The sequence below is a fragment of the Chamaea fasciata genome, unplaced genomic scaffold (genome assembly GCF_029207755.1).
Source record: "Chamaea fasciata isolate MVZ Bird 193981 ecotype frontalis unplaced genomic scaffold, bChaFas1.0.hap1 SCAF_5, whole genome shotgun sequence".
NCBI classification, from domain to species: Eukaryota; Metazoa; Chordata; class Aves; order Passeriformes; family Sylviidae; genus Chamaea; species Chamaea fasciata.
The window spans coordinates 4149022-4173239 of NW_027094090.1; the positions used below are offsets into that span (position 1 = coordinate 4149022).

The 24218-nt window shown below is 43.6% G+C and overlaps 1 protein-coding gene across 1 annotated transcript; it reads left to right on the forward strand.

Moving 5' to 3' along the window:
* ITIH2 (inter-alpha-trypsin inhibitor heavy chain 2) lies at positions 1-23858 on the forward strand. Its single transcript, XM_066182679.1, has 21 exons — positions 1-165; positions 1707-1781; positions 6934-6969; positions 7684-7856; positions 8520-8624; positions 8942-9104; positions 9613-9720; positions 10436-10564; positions 11228-11344; positions 12533-12701; positions 14327-14452; positions 15439-15620; positions 16419-16604; positions 17576-17715; positions 17926-18098; positions 18912-19046; positions 20232-20345; positions 21409-21607; positions 22039-22211; positions 23103-23214; positions 23505-23858. Exons 1-21 carry the CDS (start codon positions 82-84, stop codon positions 23650-23652), a joined length of 2847 nt encoding a protein of 948 aa, XP_066038776.1. The 5' UTR covers positions 1-81; the 3' UTR covers positions 23653-23858.
* The last annotated feature ends 360 nt before the right edge of the window (positions 23859-24218 follow it).

Genomic DNA, 24218 nt, shown 5'->3' on the forward strand with positions numbered 1-24218 from the left:
TGTTTCCTTGAACTTGTCTCAGAGAAGGGAAGAACTTGTGTCTGTGCAGGCTGTTCTCAGGAGGAAACAAGAGGGAAGAAAATGAAGTGTCTGAGCAGGTTCCTGGTTTTGTTCCTCGTTTCTGGAGTCAGGAGCTTTGATCTGGTTATTGACGACATCCCAGATGTGAGTATTAGGAGGCAGGGCCCAGGACTCCCTTCCTTGCTGAGGTCTGCATGAAAGAGGCTGTGGGAGCAGAAGTGGGTCACTGCTTCACAATTCTCATCTACTTTTAGCTGTAAATTGTTCTGATAATCGGTCTTCATTTGTAATGTTGGGGTTTTTTAATGTTATGAAAGCTTATTATCATTATTTAATATTATTAAAAGGAGAGTGTGAACATAAGTCCAAATTTCATTCCAAGCAGGTTTCATATTTTTACTTCGGTGTTGCCTTTTCTGGTGTGGTTTTAACCTTTAAACATTTAAGTGGGCTTCTATACTCTGATCTTCAGAATATTTTATACCCTGTTTCCCTGGAATAAGCAGAACCAGGGCACCCAGATATCTTTGTGGATGGAGCCTCCTGTGTGGGACACTGTGAACTTCAGCAAGCCTTTGTATGGAATTGGGTTTTTGTTAACAGGAATTCAAATATAGAGTGAATATCCTATTGACCTTACATTCCTCAGCAGAGGAGGAAAGAATTTATTAAAGAGAATATCATTTCTTGGGATAATACAATGATGAAAAGAAGTACAGTTATAGCTTTGACTCTGAAACTGAGTCTAAATTTAAACCCCCAGGCTCAGGTGAACTTAGATTTGGTGTCTACACCCATTTCCACATTGTAGTTTTGAAATATTTCTGTGAAGTCAGCAGGGATGATATGAAGCTTTCTTTTCCTTTGCAGGATTAATAAAAATCTTCAGTGAGCTGGGATATCCTATTTTTCTTTATTTTTACAGACATTTTCTTGACTCAATGAGATTTTAAAACTGGGTTTGTAATTCCCAGGAAAAAATATTTCAGAGCTGTGGTTCTTTCTAATTGTAGATGCCTTATCAATTTAACATCAATGTGCTTAAACAATTTAAATTAGTTTTGTGCAAACCTTTGTGTGTATGCTATCACATAAGTTAGAAAGGAATTCATGCACTTAAACTTCTTTATTGCCATAAATTAAACTCATAACAAAGTTTAATTGAGAATATTGCTGTGCTGTGACCCACACTTCTAAATGAATCAGTACAGCTCTGCACTTGGAAAAGACCTGATGTTCTTTTGCTGTCATTGGGGGAAATTTAGTTTTCAGGTATATTGGTGTAAAACCAGAGGCAATTTCTACTGAAATTCAGAAATTCTCTGAACTTGCTTTGAGTGAGATCTGTAGTTTCCATGGCTGGACCCATCCTGATGATAATCATCTGCCTCTTGCTCTTTGTGGTCATTTCATGTTAACTATTACTCCTTGTTTCAGAAGGAAAGGCTGTAAAATGATGGTAAAGGTCATGATTTTACAGGAGTTTACAGAGTTGGTTGGCCACTGAGGGAAACTGAATGTGTGAGGATTTTGGTCTGAGATGGTTTGTGCTTCTGCTCCCCATTAGCATCCAGGGGAGGTAAATCCCCTTTGAAACTCTCTTGTAAAGTCCTAATCAATAATAAATCAAGTGATAAATCAAACAGTAAGGCTGCAGCAACTATTTCTTCTTCTCCCTCCTCTAGGAAGTGCAAAACCTGATTGATCTGGAAATAGATGGATTTGCCTCAAGCTCCAAGGGCAGAAATGGCAGGTACCAGGTACAGTACCCAGAAATGCTCTGAAGAGGAGGGAAGCCAGAATGCCTGGGAGCTCTCTCCAGGTGTCTTTTTCCGTGTCCAGCGTTGTGAGCACACAATCATATGGGACCAGCTGGTTTTTATAGGCATTGAGGCTTCCATATCTCTGGCTGGATCAAGAACTGCTGCTCTCCCTTAAGCACAACAAGGCTTTGTTCTGTATCTGTGCTCCTGAGGTGATAAACAATGGAGATACTTGTCTAACTTCATGTCTGGGGGAAATCCCACTGAAACAGGTCAGATTTTTCCATGAGAAAATGGAAAAGGACTTCAGACAATGGCAAGTGTAGGCTGTACACATTCAGCCCATTAATTCATGTTTAACTCTGGTCAAAAGAGTGACGTTCAGTGATGAGCTGGTGGCATCTGAGACCTGGGAAGAAAATTTGTTTCCAGCACACTGGTGGATTGCAGATTATTTTAATCTGTTGTCTTGGGAGACAGAAACAGTTCAAGCAGCATTGCAAGGGTTTTTCTGTGTTTTACACTGTAGCAATTAATGATAATACTCATGAAATCAGTTGTTTGAATGTATTAATTTTTCATTACACTGCATGAAAGAAATGATGATCAGAGTGGACCTTGTCCTCCACCAAGCTCTGGTGCTGCTTTTCTTGAGCTTGTTCAATGTAGTGAAAACGAAAGATCCTCTTGAGTAATGTTGGATTTCCCAGAGTCCTTGAAATTGCACACAGGCAAACCTGATTTTCCTTTATCCTAAGGCTTTGGATGGAATTTATTGATACCTAAAGCCTGCATAACAGTGGAAGAAAATGGCAGATTTTAGCAAGAGTATGAATCAAGCCTCCTCACGCTTGCCAGCCTAGTATTTAAATAATTGAATCACGATCTAAACAGAAATCCCTCCTAGCTGCACTTCTTCAGGGCATCACTTCTTTCCAAAGTGTCTGTATCAGTGCCATATGTATTATGTTGCCTCTGTTTCCAAAATTTCTGGGTACGTAGAGGCACAGACATATGCATGCATTAATTTTCAATTCTACCACTGGTTTCATTATACCAGTTATTGCTTTTATTCCCATACATTATTTCCCATTCTTTATCTATCAAATAAATCTTTGCAAACCAGTAGAACTAATATCTCAGCTACTCTTATGTTAGTTGAGTCACAATAAAATATAATCAATGAGATTTAACTGAACTGTGCAAATCATCTTGAGAAAGCAGCTCTTGGCCAGCAGCAGGCACATATTATTTACAGTTCATCAGTACAGGAAGGCTGTATCCCAAATTATTTTTTCAGCAGTATGCTTTTCTTCAAAGAGCTCACCAGCCCAGTGGCAACAAGGCAACAGAACTCCCTGTTGATTGGCTCTAAATGCAGAGGATGGTTTTCTAGGTACAGATAAGGTATTCTGCTATTTTGCTCCTGAGTATCTTCCAAAATGCTGTGCCTTAGGTGTGTGGATAGTCCTCGTGACCACAGCAGCAGAGTGTTTCATGGGCTGGAATGCAGGTGACCTTGTGAACCTCTCTGTGGGGGTGCACAGCTGTTATCTCTGTTTTGGAGACAGATAAAGTGTCTAGACCTGTGAGGCACCCAGTGAGGTGGGATGTTCTGCAACACATTCCCCAGGTGTGGGTCCTGATCCCTGGCTGTCTAGAGGTGGGTGAGATCCCACCTTTTCATTACTGTTCTGCCTGCCTGGTTTCTCCTCCAAGAGAAGCAGCACAGGAAGGATATATGGAAAGAAATAGGGTGGAATGATAGAATCATGGTATGGTTTGGGTTAGAACAGATTTTAAAACTCATCTCATTCCAACCTCCCTGTGGAACACCTTCCACACCTTCAACTAGACCAAGTTGCTCAAAGCTCCACCCAACCTGGCCTTGAACACTTCCAGAGATGGGGCAGCCACAGCTTCTCTGGCCATCCTGTGCCAGGACCTCACCACCCTCACACTGAAGAATTTCTTCCTAAATCAGCTGGTTGGAGACTCCCCCAGCTGCCAGGCTGTAAATGTAACCAAACAGACAAGGACTCATCTGCAGCACCCTGAAGACAAACTCTGCCAAGTCTCAGATCTGAAATTTCTCTCCTTGCATCTCACAGTGAGGATCCCCTAAAAGGAGGGTAAAGAGGCTGCAGTGGATTTGGAGTGTGTTAAAACTGCTTAGGAAATTACAGGAAAATAAGTGAATCATGAGGGAACAGCACCTCAAAGAACTGGAAGGGCATTCCAGGTAGATCATAGAATCACCGAAACATGGAATGGTTTGGGTTGGAAAAGATCTGGAAGATCATCTAATTCCAACACCCTGCCATGGGCAGGGACGCCTTCCAGTAGAACAAGTTGCTCCAAGCCCTGTCCAACCTGGCCTTGAACACTTGCAGATCACATCTTCTTTCTAGTTTCTCATGTTGGGCATCTGCTTTTCAACATTTTTCATGCCCCAGTAGAACAGAAACTTCTGTCAAATGCAGACCATCTGTGATCCTGCTCTCCTGATTTTATTAAATAGCTGCAAAGTCCATGCAGAGTGATTTGAACAAAGGTGACTGTGAAGGGTTAAATATTCATAACCTGCACAGGTTTCAGGAGAAGATGCATCTCAATATCTGAAGACAGAGCCCAGCATCTGTCCTTCAAACAGTTCCTGAGGCACGTTGCCTTCTTTCTGATTGGTAATTTGGCACGCAGGAGATATGGCTCAAGGCCCTGTTTTTGTGCAGTGATCAACGGGTCTGGATGTGGTTTAAAAGCAAGGATCAGCCATGAATCCTCATGTTGGAAATAGCAGAAGCCTCAGGTACCACAGAGGTCCCTGTTCTCGATAATCACATCAGCACTCAGACCTGAAGTAGGATCTTCAAGGCCAGGTTGGGTGGGGCTTGGATTAACCTGTTCTAGTGGAAGGTGCCCATGCTCATGGCAAGGGAGGTGGAACTAGAGGATTTTTAGGGTGCCTTCCAACCCAAACCATTCTGTGATTCTGTGTTCCATGATTCTGGGGCTCAGGTACCTGAAGATAAAGGTACAGCTCTGTCCTCCTGACCGGTTGGAGTGGCTGCCCTCTGCAACCTCTGAGATTCCAGGGATATGGCTGACCCAACCCATTTCTGATCTCTAAAAACAGCCATGGGAGTCACTACATGTGCCACTGATAAGATCCCTCTCCTTCAGCTACTCCCTCTTCTCCACCAAGAACTATCAGGAGCAAAACCTGGACATCCTGAAAGATTTAACCACCATTCCTAAAGTGGGTCAGGAGCCCTGAGCTGAGAACCAGAAAAGTACCCCAATAAAACAAAACCTCTGTGTTCTAAGGTCTTGCTCTTCATCTCTCCAAAATTATTTTTTTTTTCAGTTAATGTCGGTTTAATCTTATTTTGTATTCAAGATGGTTATGTTCCCTGTGCCAAGGGTATGTGTGGGGCCAAAAATGACTCTTCATGGTCTGGTCCCTTATCAGGTGTGAAAGTCCAGTTCACTGTACAGTGAAGTTTGTGGGGTGTGACAGGATCAGCCCATCAGGCTTTGCAGAGGGTCTCTAGAGAGGCATTTCCATATCCTGAAATCCCAGTCTGAATAGTTCAGGTAGAGCCTTTAGATCTAGAAAATGAAAACATACATTTGTTCTCAGGCAGGCAGAAATCTTCTCCATCTGCATTTTAAGGGTCTTTAAAATCATATCTTTAAGATGAACTTGCTATGACATCACCGTCTTTTGGTGATTTCAAGCACAAGATTTCCCTAGAACAGTATATGAATTAGCTTCAAATGAATTTAACAATTGCTGAGCAATCTTCCAGTGCATCATGGGATTAAAGCTGTTTTCATGAGCATCTTCTGTGGTTTTGTGTCCTCTTGACCCTGGAGAGCTGAGCTGGCCTAGTTGTGATGATAATATGAAAGTAGATCCCTGCATTAAAAAGTTGCATCTAGGTGAGCCAAAATCCCTTTCAGGAGATTAATATAAATATTCCTTATGTGAGGGAGATAATTAAACAGAATTATTCGAATGGCCACAAGATGTCAGCACCTTGCCATAGAAATTTCCAAATGGAGCCATTCACAGGGCAGGGGGAAAACTGCAACCATTAATGAGCAATTTCATCTAAGTAATCCGTGCATAACTATTTTCTATAGGCACAAGCATGTTAATGTAATATCGATTACACAATGGGTTTTTTAATTCATACATATTGCATATCATACATAAACAAATATTTTCCAATGTAAATGGCAACAAAGTGAGCTAAAGAACTCTGGGGTTTGAAGCTTTTCCACTTTTCATAGGAAAACAAAGAGAACTTTTCTGTTAAAAGTCTGAGGATGACTTTCTGCCAGCATGATTTGCTTTCAGGAAGAATGTTTTTCTAGAAGAGAATGTTTTCTTAAAAAAAAAAAAAAAAAAAAAAAAAAAAAAAAAAAAAAAAAAAAAAAAAAAGAAGAAAGCTGACCTGTTTATGACAGGTTCTGAGGCACAGCGGGGAGATCACATGCTCCAACATCCCATGTAGAAATACATGAAATAAGACAAAAGGAATACTCACACTTTGTCTGGGAACTTAAACTAATTCTCATTCATATCCAGAAAAGGGCAACGAAGCTGGGGAAGGGTCTGGAGCACAAGATGAGGAGCAGCTGAGGGAGCTGGAAAAGGGAGCTGGAAAAGGGGCTCATCCTGGAGAAAAGGAGGGTCAGGAGGGACCTTGTGGCTCTACACAAGTCCCTGACAGGAGGGGACAGCCGGGGGGGGTCGGGCTCTGCTCCCAGGGGACAGGGACAGGACAAGGGAAAATGGCCCCAAGTTGTGCCAGGAGAGGTTTAGGTTGGATATTAGGGAACAATTCTTCCATTAAAGGGTTGTCAAGAATTGAAAAGGGCTTCCCATGGAAGTGTTGGAGTCACTATTGCTGGAAGTATTAAAAAAAAACGTGTAAATGTTTAGTGACCCTGGCAGTGTTGGGTTAATGGTTGGACCTGATCTTAGATGTCTTTTCCAAACTTAATGGTTCTGTGGTCCCCAAGATTCTGTGATCCATAATCTCAGAAAACAATTTTTAGACACTGACCCCTGTCTTGAAAGAACCAGTCAGTGTTCCTAGCTTTGCTGAAATATTCCCTACATATTTTTCTTTTCCAGAGGAGCACATCTGACTGGGGGTATGTTGGAGATCTGGTGAGTATTTTTCATCTCCCTGTGGTAAATAATACTGAAAAAAATGATTTTCTAGTTAACCATTTTTTTGGAAATCAATCCCTTTGTTTGTTCAGTTCCTTGTTTTTACTGCCGGTTGGGTATTAACCTATTTTTTTTAAACAGAGAGCTGTTTGCACAATACTGTTGATACATCTGCTCTTGGAGGGAGAAGGGTATGGTAAATATGAAGAAACAAGCATCAAAAGTGATTAGACAAAGACAATGTCTTAATAAAACACTTAAATACTGTTTCCCCCTGCTGTGGTTTAACCATTTTCAACACTAGATCAGTAACTAATGCTTCAGGTCTCCTCTATTTAGGACTTTATTGAAAATGGGAGCTCTCTCCTCATTATATGATCTTCAGGATTACTATGTAGCTTTCCATGCTGGATTGCCCTCACAGTGTCATTCCAAGGAATGAATGTGTAGTGAAAAGCAGGGAAAACATTCCACCTTAAAAAATACCCTTTTTCAGCTGAAATGTTAAAATGAACTATATTCACATGAATATCCTGCCACAATTTCCAGGTAAAATGTGGAGATGTCCTGAACTTGAGCTCATGACCCCTCTAGCTAAGGAGCAGCAATTAAAAAGTAGCACTGAGACAATAAAAATGATTGATGTTGTCCTCTAGGGAATTTTTTTCCCAGAGGAGCCCTAAATTTATAGAGTGATTTTGTCAAATGCAGGTGGAGGATGATGACAAGATAGGTCTTTACAGCTACAAGGTTCAATCCACCATCACATCCAGGCTGGCCAACACCATGATCCAAGCCAGGATGGTGAACAACGCCAGGCGGCCACAGCCCATCGTGTTCGACGTGCAAGTCCCCAAGGGAGCTTTCATCGACAACTTCACCATGTGAGTGGTGGGCAGGGGTCAGCCTCGTCCTCTGGGAGCATTCAGTGGGCTGGGAAGGAAGGATTTGTAAAGGCAAAAAGCTCTTTTTATTTTCCAGGTACAGTGCAATTTTTGCAGGCTTTCTCAGGAGATTCATGTCATCAGTCTGTCTGTCTGTCTGGGTCCTCCTCTCCAGCAATTATTGAGCTGTTGGTCAATATCAATAAAACTGGACAAAAGTCTCAAATAGACTAAGCCCCCACCTAACCAGATCAAAGGAAGGAGACCCAAATCAGAGCCCTCACTGAACAGAAACTGGCCTGGTTCAATATCCATTCAGAGGGGCAGCAGCTAGGCTGCTGACCAGGAGATGTCCTGATCCATGTTCCAAACCAGCCATGACATCAGGAATTGCCTTCCCTGCCCAAACTATGAAGAAAGTGTGAAGAAGGTGGAGGAGAGCAAATCCTCCTCAGAGCACAGTGGTGCTGGTTACTTGAAATAAAAATCAGGTAGGGAAAAAGATAGAGCTCTAGTGAAATCAGAATTCATTACTTTGGGGCTAAACAAGAACCTTGTTATTTAGTTTCCCACCAGCTTAGATTTCACTGATGTAAACTGAAGAAACAGTCCTCAATTGTAAAGTTGTTTCTTTTGCAAGCTGACTGTGCTTCTCTCTCCTAGGGATATCAATGGTATCACATTTACCAGCCATATTCGGGAAAAATCTGAAGCCAGAAAAATGTACGCTCAAGCAAAAGCCAAAGGCAAAGCTGCTGGAATAGTCAGGTATAAACACTCTGGCATATGGGTTTTGTACTGAACTTACCCACAGGAGAACTGAGATGAACACCCCAGGAGGAGAGAGATGAGGAGCAATCCTGGAAAGGAAAATGCTTTTTTACAGTAGCTCTGATATTTAATTATCATGGATTTAAACTGTGTTTCAGCTTTCAGCTTACTAAAACATCCTGTGCAAACAGGGAACTGCAGCTCCCTGAAAGAGGCCACAGTTAAAATCAAAAGCCTCAATCTACACCAAAGTGCAGAGAAGCTTTTCATTCTCCTTGTATTTCCTCAAAATAACCCCACAGCTGACTTTTCAGGAGCAATGCCTTGGATATGGAGAACTTCCAAACCGAAGTGAATGTCCCCCCAGGAATGAGGATCCAGTTCCAGCTTCACTACCATGAAATGATCCGAAGGAAGCTGAGCTCCTATGAGCACATTATCTCTGTGAAGCCAGGACGCCTGGCCAAGCACATGGAGGTAAAGCAGAGCTGGGGTGTGTAGGAAGAACTTCAAAGGTGAATCCTTGCTGAGAAAGCAGCCTCGGTTTGCAGGGAGGTGTCCCTGCCCATGGCAGAGGCTTGGAACTGGATGAACTTTAGGATCCCTTCCAACCCAACCTATTCTGTGATTCTAAGACAAATCACAGTTGTGGAGGGTCAACCAGAGATCATCAGCTCTCGCAGGGCACTGCCTCATGAAGTTGGGGTTTTTGTGAAAAGCACTGTTCCAAATAAATTGCAAGTATTGTTTGTTTTCCTTCAACCAAGTTTACACAAGAGTATAAAAATGTCAAAACTTGTTTTCCCAAGGGGTGCTGATGTGAGACAGCCACGTTTCAGGAGATTCTCAGCTGTGTTTATGAGTGGGGACAGGACACATTTGTTCCTCACTAGACCAGGTTGCTCCAAACCCTGTCCAACCTGGCCTTGAACACTTCCAGGGATGGGGCAGCTCTCCACAGTAGATGTGTTCCCTTCCCCTTTAGGTGGATGTCCGCATCATCGAGCCGCAGGGACTGCGCTACGTGCACGTCCCTAATTCCCTGGGAGATCATTTTGACGGAATCACCACCATCTCCAAGGGAGAGAAAAAGGTAACCCGTCACAGACTGGAAATAGCACAAAATCTTCAGTTTTCACACTTACTCTACACAGTCCTGGCAACTTTTTGCACCTGCCGGAAGCATGCAAAAATGCGGCAAAATCTGTCTTTAATTCCATAGTAATATTCCAGGCAGTATTTTTTCTGATATTCAGATTCACCCCCATTCCTAGCTTAGCAAATTATTTCAGAGGTACTATGTGTCTATATTAAGTGTTATCTTCTCAGGCAATTCCAAGTTATCCAGTTAAAACAGAAAAAATAAAGTCTGCATGATTAATCACATAACTAATGAAAATGTTTCCTACTACTCAATTCATAGACAAATGGCAATCCTCTTTGTTTAGGGGAAAAAAGTTAATTAGAAGCCTATTAAAATGTTGATAAAATTATGGATAGTTTCAACTAGGAAAATGTTAATAAAACCCCGTGTATTGCTTAATAGAAATGGTTTGCACAGCTCCAGTTGAAATAATGGGTGCTGTAGATGGTCATGTGATTTGTGTCACAGTTGCTACTACTGAATCAACATACCCAGGCAAACCTCAGTACTGTTTTTCTCCTGAAGTGACACAAAGTCCATTTTCCACAAATAATGAAGACAGAAATTGAAATCAGGTGTTCCATGAAGATGTGGAGTCACTTTGTGTCAATCACTCCCCTCTCACACAACACCTGGCTCACTGATGATCTCTCCTCACTTCAAGGCTCATGTTTCTTTCAAGCCAACAATGGCTCAGCAGCGAAAATGCCCCAAGTGCTCGTCCACGGCCGTGGATGGAAATTTTGTGGTGCAGTACGATGTGAACAGAGAAACCACGGGGGGAGAGCTGGAAGTAAGTGTGGCTGCTCAGCTGGGACCAGAGAGCTGTGAATAAAGGAATTGCTGTCCTTCAGCAAACTGTGCTAAACTTCATCCTTCAGGGGAATAAGCATGAGGACGAGCTCTGTATCCAATTGAAAGAACAGAGGGATTTTAAGTGGGCAAAATGGATTTATTTAATTTATGACTAAGACATGGGCTTACATATAGTAGGAGAAGATTCCTGTCATGTCCAAAAGCCAATGCCTTTATACCTGGCAGCACTCTGGTGATTTAATGTAGAATCAGAGGATGGAGTCATTGAATGTTGTACCAATACATCACAAGGAGACAACCAGAACATCACTATTTTTATGTTAACATGAAGCTGAGTTATGAGGTTGAATTATTACAGGCAGAACAGTCTTTTTCAAAGCGTTTTTCATTCCTCCCTATGCTAGGGCATGGAAGTTGTCTGAGAACCAGGCTCTGCTTTTATTGAGTAAAAATGGTGTAAGGCTACAGAGATATGCAGAGCTGAAAGTTAAAACTGGCCAATAAAGAAGGGAAAAATATAATAGGGAAAAATAATTAGCTCATTTAGAAAATAAGAATTTTCTGCTCTGTCACTATCTTGAGTTTTCTGAAATCTTTTCTATAGCTCATTTCACTGTGATTTTTTAATTTTATTTTGCAGATTTTTAATGGCTATTTTATTCACTTCTTTGCTCCGGAAAATCTTGATCCACTGCCCAAAAACATTTTATTTGTTATAGATGTCAGTGGCTCGATGTGGGGACTAAAAATGAAACAAGTAAGTGTTTGACCTCTGTTGAAAAATGAATGTCCTGCCAACTTTTCCCATGTGCTTTGCCATGCAGTCCTTTTACTGGCATGTAAAATTACCAGCTAAATTTGGAGAATATTTGGAATCAAAGACTTCATGATTTTACCCCATTATTTATAGTGCTTCTTCCATGTTTTAAGGAAGAGGTGGTGCCAGATTTTAACTCTAAATTTAATTCTAATGGACAGATCACAAAATATTTTGCAAAAAGCTCTGAACCCCTTTTTCTCTAATGCTCCATATTAAATCCTGGGAAAGTCTCAATGGGGATACTACATCCCTGCTTTCCAAACATGGATGAATTGTTGACAGCCCTCTGGAGACCACTAAGGATTGTTTAGACAACACAACCCATAAAGGGGAAAAAATGTTAAAATGAGATATTTTAGTCTGCAAGAGAAAATGCTTCAAGAAAGATAATCAGCCTCCAAGTATGCAAACAATTGTTCTGAAAGGGAAACTCATCAACTGACTTTCATGCCCAGCCAGGGTAGAATAAGATGCAATCAGATGGATTTGCAGCAGGAGAGGTTTATGTTATATATTAGGGAAAACTCTGAAGGTCTGAGTGAGGAGTGTGGGAGATTGTATATCATGTGTCATTGAAGGGTTTTGAGAACTGACTAGACAAACATTAGCTGGCTCATCCAGGTATGTTTGAATTTCCTTCAGAGCACAATAGTAAGGCTTAGCAGATTGCTTCCTTGGGGAAATCAGTGCTGCAAAACTGGAATGCAAGTTAATTGTCACTTGGTTAAATCACACATCTTCAAAGAGATGTTACCCAGCCTGAAATGACTACTTTGCAGACAGAGCTGAGACTCCTGAGCTGATCCGAGCAGCTGCTCTCTCCTGAACCACAAATGTTTCTCTCTTTCACTTCACTCTGTATTAGCAGGAGTTAAGCAAGTTGAGCCACATGAATTTATCCTTCCTAATTGCAATTTTTCCTGTTTCTTTGGTGAAAATTTCGACATTATGCAAGAAGTGCAAAAAAAAAAAAAAAAAAGAGAGAGGGACTTGGATAGCAGACGCTCATTTGTATTTCGCTGCTCATGTGCTTATTCTTCAGAGGCTAATATTTGCCAGTTGTCACAAGAAGAGGCTTTCATAAGCAGGAAGCATAAACCTGTCTTCTCTTAAACTTCTCCTCAGACCATCGAGGCCATGAAGGCAATACTGAGTGAGCTCCGTGCTGCTGACCAGTTCTCCCTGATCGACTTCAACCACAACGTCCGGTGCTGGAGGGACAATCTGGTCTCAGCCACCCCATCCCAGGTGGAAGATGCCAAGAAGTACATCCAGACAATCCATCCCAACGGGGGTATGAGGTTTTGATTGCAGGAGTTGCTCACAGGAGTTGTGTATGACAGGAGTGGGTACCTCAGACAGCCTTCAGACTGTCAGAGTATTCCTAAAAAATACCAGGAAAAGCATGCCTAAAGAAGAGCAAGAATTGCAGTTTATTGTATTAGGGGGTGGGATTTCCTTCTATGGCAGATAGAGAACAGACCACAGAACAGCTGCCTTTAATCTATCTTACCTCCCACCTCAGAGATCCCAAATATCATTGAAAGATCAAGTCCATCTCATAGGCCTGGATGAACTGGCAGATGAAATATTCCCTCAGCAGGGAATCACAATCATTTGCCCTGGGCTGACAGCCAGCTGAACATGAGCCAGCAGTGTTCCCAGGTGGCCAGGAAAGCCCATGGTGCCCTGGCTTGGATCTGCACTTGTGTGGCCAGAAAGACAAGGGCAGTCACCCTCCCTCCCCATGTGCTGGGCACTGGTGAGGCCACACCTCAAATCCCGTGTTGTTTGGGTCTTTCCTCTCAACAGGAATGACATTGTGGGGCTGGAACATGTCCGGAGAAGGGCAACAGAGCTGGGGAAGAGTCTGGACCACAAGTCCTACAAGAAACTGCTGCAGGGATTTAAGGACATGGTTTAGTCATGGACTGGGGTTAATGGTTGGACTTGATCTTAGAGTAATTTCCAACCTTAAGGATTTAACAATTTTATGAGCTACTAAATGTCATGTGGCCAAACTGTTTATCCTTTTTGTGCCTTCATTCCCTGTCTGACAAGCAAAGACAGATGCCTTTTCCAGCTGTACAGGTCTTTGAAAGGGGTTTATTATGATTTTAATCTGCCACTCTCTAAAGTGCAGTTCTAAATATGTTATTCAGATATTTGTGCACCAATAGTGTGGAGAGACTGTCCCTAATATCACAGCCTTCTGGTGCTGTGGCACCTTCCTCTCCAGAAGTTTTCACTACAATGAACACAAAGTTATAGACTTGTCCAAAATCATCAGTGTGTTGGGAATAGGAAACCAAGCTGGATAAATGAGTGGCTGACTATGTTACCCCAAAAGAATTGACAGATAAGCTTAGAGATCAGCTCCCATCCAGAAAGGCAGTTTAAATGCAGCATTTTATTATCTTGTCTCTGGAGCTACTGATTTTTCTTTCTTGACAAAGAAAATACCTTTTTTCTCACTGCTCAGCCTTCAGGTTTCTGTTCCTCTCATCCTGATTTCTTACTCTGCTCCTTCTGTGTCACAAATCAAACCTTAGATAAGCCCAGCAAACACACAGCTCTTCTTGTCCAAGGAATGGGCTGATGGCCAGAAAAGGAAGTTTTTCCATGCTCTCATTCAATCACCTGCCTGCAAACTCAGTAATTCTTCCCACACCAAATAGTTCCCAACACCACAAATGGTCACACTGGAATTAATGAGCAGGAGTGGAGGTGACTCATGAAGATGATAGCCTGGGATGAAAAAGGGAGCCAGAGTGCAGAAAAGTCTACCTAAACATCAGAGAGGAGGGGTTTTGCTGCCTTGATCTCAGCTCTTGTCCCTCTTACCTCCACTAGAATCTTAGAATTCATCTGGATTTAACAAGAATAAAAAGCTTGTTTCCTTCATTGTGTCTTTGGCAGGAACAAATATCAACGAAGCTCTTCTCCGAGCCACTTTCATCCTGAACGAAGCCAAAAGTTTAGGCATGTTGGACCCAAACTCAGTTTCCATGATTGTATTGGTATCTGATGGAGACCCCACAGTAGGTAAGGATCCTGCTTTGGGCGAGAAGAAAGGCTGGTGGGGTAAGCCTGAGAAAAACAACAGGTACACAATTTGGCAGTAAGTTTAAAAAATTCCATTCTTCTTTCTTCCAATATCTTGAGCTGCCCTTTTGTCAAATCCTAGGAGTGCCACAGCCTTTACACAGAAGTTTTCAAAAGATGAGCAGCTTGTTATGCAGGTTATGATTTTTTTGCAATTTACAGAGGTGCACAAGTCCTGTAGGATAGGTAATCAAAACAGCCTTAGAGAAACTGGGCTTTTGAGCAACCTGGTCTAGTGGAAAATGACCTTGCCCATAGCAGGGAGTTGGAACTGGATGGTCTTTAAAGTTCCTTTCAACACAAACGATTCTATGATCCCATGATTGTACAAAAATTTCCTCCTCCTGTGACCTTAGCCCACACAGATCTATGCAGTCACAAGCATAACATCAAAAGCAGGAGAAAAGAGTGGAAAGCAAATTATTTTGGAATGGATTTGGTGCAGGTCAAAGCAATTGCTGACTTGAAGATACCAGCTCCAAAAAGTCTCCCATTAAAAATAAGCCTGAAAAAAACCCAGTTCCAAGGATGACAGAGAACATCTGAAGTTCTCTGGAGATGGAGATGTCTTCATGGAGGTGTCTTAATCTGCAGAGAGCTTGAATCACTAATTCTGGGAGAACTCTAGATGTGCTAGAATTTCTAATCCTTAGGAAGTTACTAAGAGCCCTGGATATACAAAGAAAATGCATCAGATACCAAAAAAGTGTCCAAAAGGATTGTCTTCAGTGCAAGCACTTTGTTAATCTCTATCCAGGAGAAGCTCAAATGTTGCTGTAGGCAATGGAAATTTGGCATTGAGCTTGCTGCCTATATTTCCCTAACATCCAGAGAGAACCGGAGACACAGGGACAGCAGGAACATGCTCACCTTGATGGAGACTTTTCTGGTGCTCAGGTGAATGTCACCCTTTCTGTGTCTCCTAGGTGAGCTGAAGCTGACAACAATCCAGAAGAACGTGAAGCAGAGCATAAAAGATGAATTCTCTCTCTTCTGCCTCGGGATTGGGTTTGATGTCGATTACGATTTCCTGCAGAGAATCGCAACCGACAACCGTGGCATGGCCCAGAGGATTTTTGGAAATCAGGAGACTTCCCTCCAAATGAAGGTGAGTTTCTGCCTCATTGCCTCTGAAACTCTCCTGTTCTGTTCACTGCTGTGACTCCACTAGCAAGAAGTTCTCAAAACCCATCATTTCTTCTGAACAGTCCTGCAAGATGTCAATCATATTTCAGCTTAAGGGCTCCTAGGTACCGTTTTAATAATATCTGTAACATATACTTTACTTTTCTGTGTAGGCTTAATATTCTATAAAACAACCTTAACCAGAAAAAAAGATTTTCTGAATTAAAATTAAGGTCTGGATGCTACTTTAGACCATTTCATCGCTAACAAAACCTCTAGATGCAAATGCTAAATGATAATCCAGACTTAGCCAATGTAAGAAAAAGTTCAACTCTAGCTCGGGCTCCTAATCAGGGAGCAGGAATTACTGCTGATCAAACTCGACATCCCTATACTGTTACTGTTCCCTGATTTCACCATCTGTACAAGAATTAGGTGGGGAGTAGCTGTGTTTCTTACACAGTAGCCCAGAACTGACCATCCTGAGGAGGGATTCAGGCCCACACACATTTGTGCTCAAGACTTTTAGGTCTAGGAAGAGCACAGCCCGTGGGCTTCTGACCATTCTTTGACTTTCACGAGACTTGGACCAGATATTCTTGCTGTACCCCCTTAAAAGTGTGCCAAGTATGAAGAAGTCTGCATTCCATGAGATGAGGAAATTCCCTCTTGCTCATTAGGGCTCTAGGTTTTGTCACCCGCTGTCCTTTTAGTAAGAGTGGCCCATGCAAGGGGGTCACTTCATGTACAACACTCACTTCCCTGTCTCCTTCCCCCTCAGAATTTTTACAACCAGGTCTCTACCCCGCTCCTGAAGAAGATTCAGTTCAACTACCCCCAGGAGTCAGTGTCAGATGTCACCCAGAGCAGCTTCCACAACTACTTTGGTGGCTCAGAGATAGTGGTGGCTGGGAAGGTCGACACAGAGAACCTGCAGCACTTGGAGAGTGTTGTCACAGCGACTGCAGTGAGTGAAGGTGTCCCTGGGATAACTGCTGGGGGGATTTGGGCTGCCCCATTCCCTCCTGTGTGCAGTCTCCCTGCTGAAGGTTAATGCCAGCAGAGGGTTTTGTCCACTTGGGTTCTGGGTGGGAACATGGGGAATCTCATGGAGGGTTTGTCCAATAGTGTTTCACAACAGCTTCAAGCGCACTCAGGAATAGTCACTCCCTGCACCCTGCAGCCTGCCTGAGGAACTTCCTTCTAATAAATGTACCAAAAAGGTTAAATCTAGACCAAAGTATGGATTTTCCTTCATGCTTTGTGGAGATGCAGGAATGATCTCCTAAGGAAACTCTTTTCGTGACTGAACATCCCACCATCAAGCTGGTAGATCTGCAGCATATCAAGTCCTAGCACTGCCCTTTTATGTGTGATGAGACTTTCCCCATGTTTTCAGGGTTGCTCTTCCGGGTGGAGTGGGATGAAATGGGAATATTACATCCAGACCCTTCTTTCTGAGAAGGAACAGAATTATCTGCACTTTTACAGGGCTTAGGTGTTATCATTTGTCAGTAGTTGGAAAAAACTCAAGCATCTTCAATATTTTTTCCTGTCAAAACACAGTGCAATCCAAGGGTCTGTGTGAGAAAGTAGAATATACTTTGTGTTCTTCAGTGGAATTGGATGTGAAAAAACCTGAGGGGAGGATTACAGAGCTCTGTCAAGAGCCTCTTCTTTTGGCATGAGGTAGCACCTCTTGGGCTACTGTTCACAGTTCCTTGAACTACTTTAATCCACTGCCACAGAAGTGTCTTTAACAGAACGACCTTCTGCTACATTTTCCCTCTCCATTGCAGTCAGGCCAACAGTGCTGGGACTTTCTGATCTGGAAGTGACCAAGGGCAGAGCCAGAGTGGGTCCTTAACACCAACCAAGAGGGGAATTCAAGGCATCTCCAGGCTCCCATCCCTCATCCTTCTCTCTCTGACTGCACAGGCAAATGCAGAGCTTGTCATGGAAACCCTGAGAGATGTTGAAGAGCTGGATGGATTCATGAAGAAGGACAAATACGCAGATCCTGAATTCACAAGGAAGCTGTGGGCCTATCTGACAGTGAACCAGATGATGGCAGAGAGGTGAGGAGAAATGTCCTCCAACAGGCCTGTCTGTGGGGCTGAGAGGATGAAATGATGGAGATTTGCCTTATGGAGCCTGAGCGAAAGCCGTGGAACAGTTCAGGATTACTCCCTTCAGCCTTTCCTCTTGCAACACCACCATGATAGAATTGCCACGGCAGCTTCCCTGTAGAGCTGCTAACCAGGACTTCTGCTTCTGTTTCCACCCAGAAATGCAGCCCCCACTGCAGCTTTGAAGAGGAACATCACCAAATCCATCCTGCAGATGTCTCTGGACCATCACATCGTCACCCCCTTCACAGCCATGCTGATAGAGAATGCTGAAAAGGATGAGATAATGCTGGCAGACCAGCCCAAAGACCCCAGGAAGGGCTGCTGCCCAGGTCAGTGTCTCACTCTGCCCATTACTGTGTCTCTCATGTTGTGTGAAAACAACCTCTGGTCTGAATTAGGGACACAAAGAAGATGCTGACAGAGATTTGCCCTGTGCAATCTTCAGTCCTGCTGTTGTCCCCAGCTCCTGTTTCCCCTTACTCCTCTTCAGAACAGGCTCAGCAGATGTGAATGTCAGCCCAGTATATTAAACAAGCCAAGTGTCATGGGTTATTTAAGATCATGTTGCTTTATGAACTGAATGGCAGAGAGACAGGACAAGTTACTTTCTCCTGTCTCCATCATGGCAAAGGCAGAGAGCTCTAGGACAAAGGAACGTGATTGCAGATATTAAATTCTTGCACTTCTTTGAAACCTTTATTCGCATGGGTCATCCCAGAGCATGCAGGAAGAGTCCTGCCTTTTCTCAGGCACCTCAAACTCAGGACCCAAGTCAGCAAAGCTTTTACCATATGCTGAATTTTTAAGAGTCAGCTTTTGTCTTGGCAAAACACTTCAGTCCTTACATTGGAGGCTTTGCTAAAGTGGGGGCTGCTCTCATGAATGAGAGATAAAAAGCCAGGCTCCATTTTTTCACTGATAACTTACAGTGAGCTATCTACCCTCGTAAGTCATATTTCCTTGGTGGAGACACTGGAGCAAATCCAACCTCATGTCATTACACAAATCCATTGTAAATGGTCTTGCACCTGCTTTGCATTGGTATAACCACCTCAGGCTTTGATCTACTGCAGTGCTATAAAAATTACACTATTAAATATGTCAGCACTTACAGAACCCTAATTGTGACTGTCATTTAACAGGTACTCTGGGATTAACTCCGAATGCACCCAATAACAACAAAGGGATCCCAGCCTGGGCCAATGTCACAGCTGTCCCAGTCAGCTTCATGCCTGAGCACAGGAGCCCACCTGTGTCCTCTCTGAGCATCAACAGAGGTACAGCCTACAGCATTTCTCTGCAAAGGAGCACCAGACACATCAACCCTCATCACCTAATGACTCACCAGCATCCCTAGAAGTGTTTCAGGCCAGGCTGGATGGGCATTTGAGCAGCCTGGTCTAGTGGAAGGTGTCCCTGCCCCTGGCAGGGGGGGGTTGGAACAGATGGTCTTTAAAGTCCCTTCCAACCCAAGCCTTTTCTTTATAAATTATAGAGTAATTTTGATTTTGAATAGATGAACCTGTAAAAATATGCTGTAAGCTGCAAGGATGAAGCTCTTTTGGATCCTAATAGGATCTAAAGTATCTAAGTGACCTCTTGAGCTGTTGTGTGCTTCCGTGAGGCTGGGGCTATTTGCTGAGCTTAACTTTAGCTTCTCTGCAGTAGCAAAGTTACCTCCATTGTAAATGACAGATGAAAGCTACTGTAGAGTTACTCCTGTTGTAAATGGCAGATAAATGTTCTGTGGTAGATAAAAATCTCTGAGTGCACTGGTGACTGATGGATCCTGTTAATTCTTGGACCTTTGCCACAGTTTAGTGGCAGTTTATTTGAGCAAGCCAGCTGTGAGGACCACTGCCCATAAACACGGTGTTACCACAATAACTCTGTGTGTAATGTGTGTATTTATGTAGCGATTTCACAGAGAGATCTCAAACTCCTCAGCACAGGGAAATCTCAGCCACAACCAACCCAGCAGGAGTTGGGCAGAGCTTTGCACTGCAAGACAAGACTGGAAGCAGCTGCCTTCACTGATGGGTGCAGGTGTTTGTCTCATCTGAGGCAAATTTTAAAGGACATATGAATTTCTGAGGGGCCCAATTCTGCTAGGTAGTTAAATAAATTGTGAGAGCAACTCCTGGATTGTATTCCTCAGTGGGATTAGTGAGCAGGATGTGTCTTTACCTGGCATCAGTGTGGTTCACTGCATTTGGCAGCTCTCCCAGGAATGTCACTTCCTTCCCTTAAACCAGGGAGTTGTATGAGAACGAAGTGTCTGAGAGCCTTTTGTGAGGAGCATCTGAGAACATTTTTAGATATCTTAGGGTGGAAAGAGCCCTCATTTTACTACGAGGAGTCCCAAAAAATGCTTCAAAATCCTTTTGAAAAGCTTTTCTGTCCCTTCCCTCTAGGGCAGATGCTGACCTGCTTCTCACACTTGTTTGTTTTCTGCGTTTCAGTGGACAATGACCCACATTTCATAATACACCTGCCCAAGAGCCAAAGCAACATCTGCTTCAATATCAACTCGGAGCCTGGGAAGATCCTAAACTTGGTTTCTGATCCTGGCACTGGTAAGGGAGTAACACATGGTTTATTTTGCAGCACAATTTTTTTTCTCTTGGGTCTGAAAGGTATTCAGAGGGAGCAGGGGAGTTGCCTACAGGGGGGACTGTGTGCTGGCAGGAGTGTGGCCAGCAAGTTCGGGAATATGGTTATTTCCCTCCACATCTGGAGTATCATGTCCAGTTTGGGCCCTGCCAATACAAGAGAGATATTGACAAACTGGACTGAATTCAGTGGTGGCCATCAAGATGATGCTGGGGCTGGAGCTGAGGACAGAGAGGGAGAGGCTGAGACAGCTGGGTTTGATCAGGCTTAAGAAAAGAAGTGGTGGGTCCATGGTGGGTCTTGTTTCTGTTCTCAACCACATGATCAGAAGGTGAAGGTGAAGCCTCACACATCTCCAAGGTGCACAGCTAAGGGACAAGAGGCTACAGAAATGGGGTGAAACTCAGAGTAGAAGTGAGCTACTGGGGAAAACCCTTTCACTGTGAGGATGGCCAAACACTGGGAAAGGAGCCAATATCACGGAATAACAGAATAGTTGAGGCTGGCAAAGAGGATAAAGATCATCAAGTTCAACTTCTAAGCCAGCATTGCCAACGCTACCATGAAAACATGTCCCTAAGCATCACATCCACAGGCTTTTGGAACATTTTCAGGGATGGTGACTCCACCATTTCCCTGGGCAGTCTGTTCCAATGACCAATTTCAGTGAAGAAATTTTCCCTAATAGCCAGTCTAAACCTCACATGGCACAATTTGAGGCCATTTCCTCTTGTCTTATGCATCCCTTATACCACACCTGAAGGGGTTTTGCTCCTACTCCCAGCAAGACCTAACAGCAATTCCCACCAGATTGTTGTGCTAAGGGGTGAACAGTAGCATCAGGTGGCAATTTACTAAATTATTCTCTTCTCTTGGCTGGAAAAATGAAAAAAATGGGGTCAGAGATGGGGTCAAAGGGGTTCCTGTTTCTTCTGATCCCATGGTGTTCCCTGTTGAGATCAGAACTCCATGTCTTCAGGCAGTGGTCCAAGACTGAGGCAACATTTCCTCTTCTGCTCTTCACAGGAGTTGTGGTCAATGGGCAGCTCGTCGGGGCCAAGAAAGCAGAGAATAAGAAACTCAACACATACTTCGGCAAAATTGGGTTTTATTTCAAACAGAAAGGCCTGAAAGTGGAGATCACCACCGAAACAATAACACTGAAAGATGGCTCCTATGGCATCACACTGACCTGGGCTGACACAGGGCACATCATTCGCAAACAGTGAGTTGATCATTTTTCACCTGCTCCCCCCTAATTCTATTTGAGATACCCTCAGGGCTCCTGCCATGCCATGACTCACATCATCCAGGAGAGCTTTCCCTCCAGGTTAACAGCTGTCAGCCATGTTGGACACTCTACACCACTGTTTAGGCAACAGGACCACATTCAAAATCTGTATTCACTGTAGAAAGAGATTACATTTGTAGGGGATATTAGCTTGCCTCAATATAGGGGTGAAGTGTCATGTTTATTAGGCACTGTCCTGCCAGAACTCTGGGTACCACTCCCAAGGCTCCCAAGGGTTTTTCATGGATCCTTGACACGTCTGCCACCCCTGTGGGATTGTTCTGGGTACTTGGGTGAATCTCAAGGGGCTGAGAGCCGTTGCGTGGCAGATGAACTGACCCTGGCCTTTGGTCCCTCCCTGCCAGGCTCCTCATATCTGTGAAGAGAGAGAGCAATGTTACCATCACTGTGGGGGAGGAGATGTCCTTCATGGTTTTGCTGCACCGTGTGTGGAAGAAACACCCAGTGAATGTTGACTTCCTGGGAATCTACATTCCCCCAGAAAACCAGTTCTCTCCTGCAGCCCATGGGCTGATAGGTAAGGGCTGGGGGCTGGGCAGGGGGAATGGTGGGACACTAGGAAGGGGTTTTGCTAAATTTTGGAGGGAATTTTATAGAATCATAGAACTAAAATATCCTGAGTTGGAAGGGACCCACAAGGAGTCCAGCTCTTGAACAGGACACTCCCAAGAATCCCACTATGTACCTGACAGCATTTTCCAAATGCTCCTTAACTCTGGTTTGGTGCTGTGACCACTTCCTGGGGAGCCTGTTCCAGTGTCCAACCACCCCCTGGGTGAAGAACCTTTTCATAATATCCAGCCTAAACATCTTCTGCCACATCTTCATGCTGCTAATTTGTTGGTGATTGTCCTGATGGAAAAGGTGTGGAAATTATTCAAAAAGAGAATAGGGAAACTCCCGTAACATCCTGGAAGCCCCAAGGACATTGTGGAACACCATGGACCAGGAGATTATTCATTATTCCAGCTGGGGAGGGTGTTTTCAAAACAGACCTGACTAGACTTGGTGACACTGAGAAAGGACTTTACCTGCCTGGCTAAACTGCTGCATGTTGAAAATAAAAAGACGAAAACAAACTCCTCAAAACCTTCTGAGGAGATTTCTGTGCAAACATCTGTAATCAGCTCTTCCCTAAATGACAGCCCCTTCTGGCAGTGGTATAAAACAAAAGCAAGGCCTCAGTTCATAAGACAAATCAATCTTCTGAGTCCTGGACCCACACAGAACTCCTTTTGAGGAGCAGAGGTTGTTTTCCCAATTAGTGAGAGACAGAGTGCCCCATGATCCCTGCAGGACTGGTTTGCCTGCTGGAGCTAGCTTGATTTTCCAAAAGTATCTGGCAGCAGCTGACATGGAGCTTCAAAGGTCAGAATACACAAACAGCTTTAAACCTCTCCCTGACTAGGTCAGTTTGCATCTGAACCAGAAGTGTCAATCCACCACCAAACACCCGGGCAAGCTCCAGAGAAACCACAAGCCATCATGGAAGTGAAGGGCAACAAGTTCACTGTTACCAGGTAAGAGTCATGTTGCTTTATTGCTCTCTTTCCAAATCAGTTCTATCCTTAGACATGCCCAGCTCTCTGAATTTGGACAGGTTTGAGAAGTGCCTGGAACCCCGCAGAAGAGGCCCATGAGGTCACAGAACTGTAAAAATAACTGCGTTTTGTAGTAATTTCCACTTTCTGCTGGGGGAAGACACGTCTCCCCACTTTGGCAGAGCAGCACCAATATTGAGCAGGATGCCCGATGTCTCCTTTCCCATTTGCCGTGTTGTGACCCTCCTTTGGGTGTCCTCTCCCTGCAGGGGCGTGCAGAAGGACTACAGGACAGACCGTGTGCTGGGGACTGACGTGCTCTGCTGGTTTGTGCACAACAGTGGCAAAGGCTTCATTGACGGCCACTACAGGGATTACCTGGTCCCCCACCTCTACAGCTTCATGAAGAAACCCTGAATGCTCCAGTTTAGTTCTAAAAAATTCCCATCTGCTCCTTCATGCCCAAACAACTCCTCTGAGCAGCAGCTGTCAGCCTGTCACACCAGGGTGACTGGAGGCGACCCCACCACTGTTTGCTTTGTTTTATCAGTGTTTCAAAGGCATGTAAACTCCCTTTTCTGCTGAGAAATGAAATCTGTAATAAAGTGACACGCTGGGTTGGAGGAGGTGTCTTCCTCTTGCCTTGTCTGATTTAATGGGCTGTAAACGCCATTAAAAATTTCTACTATTTTCTAATATCCATTTCATAGCAGAGATGCAACAGTGTTGTGGCTCCTGTAGTGTGGGTAACACACACAACCAGATTTAATACATATTTAATACTTACACATTTGTGTTTCCAGACTGCTGGGAAAATGTAAGTTCATACCATCTTGGACAGGGCAAAAAGAAGGATGTGCATTAAGCAAAGGAATTTTAAAAGAAAAGGAATGTGGGTCTGGAATGAGTACCATGAGCAGTCTCCAGTATTTAAAGATGGATTAACAAGTGGTTAGGAGGGTCCTTGAAATAATTGTTGCTGC

Excerpts from the sequence above, each read along its gene's own strand:
- ITIH2 (XM_066182679.1), top strand. The coding sequence starts at position 82 with ATGAAGTGTCTGAGCAGGTTCCTGGTTTTGTTCCTCGTTTCTGGAGTC. Across the intron at positions 8,625-8,941 it reads AAAGCTGCTGGAATAGTCAG|GAGCAATGCCTTGGATATGG; the intron begins GTATAAACACTC and ends CTGACTTTTCAG. Across the intron at positions 10,565-11,227 it reads CCACGGGGGGAGAGCTGGAA|ATTTTTAATGGCTATTTTAT; the intron begins GTAAGTGTGGCT and ends TTTATTTTGCAG.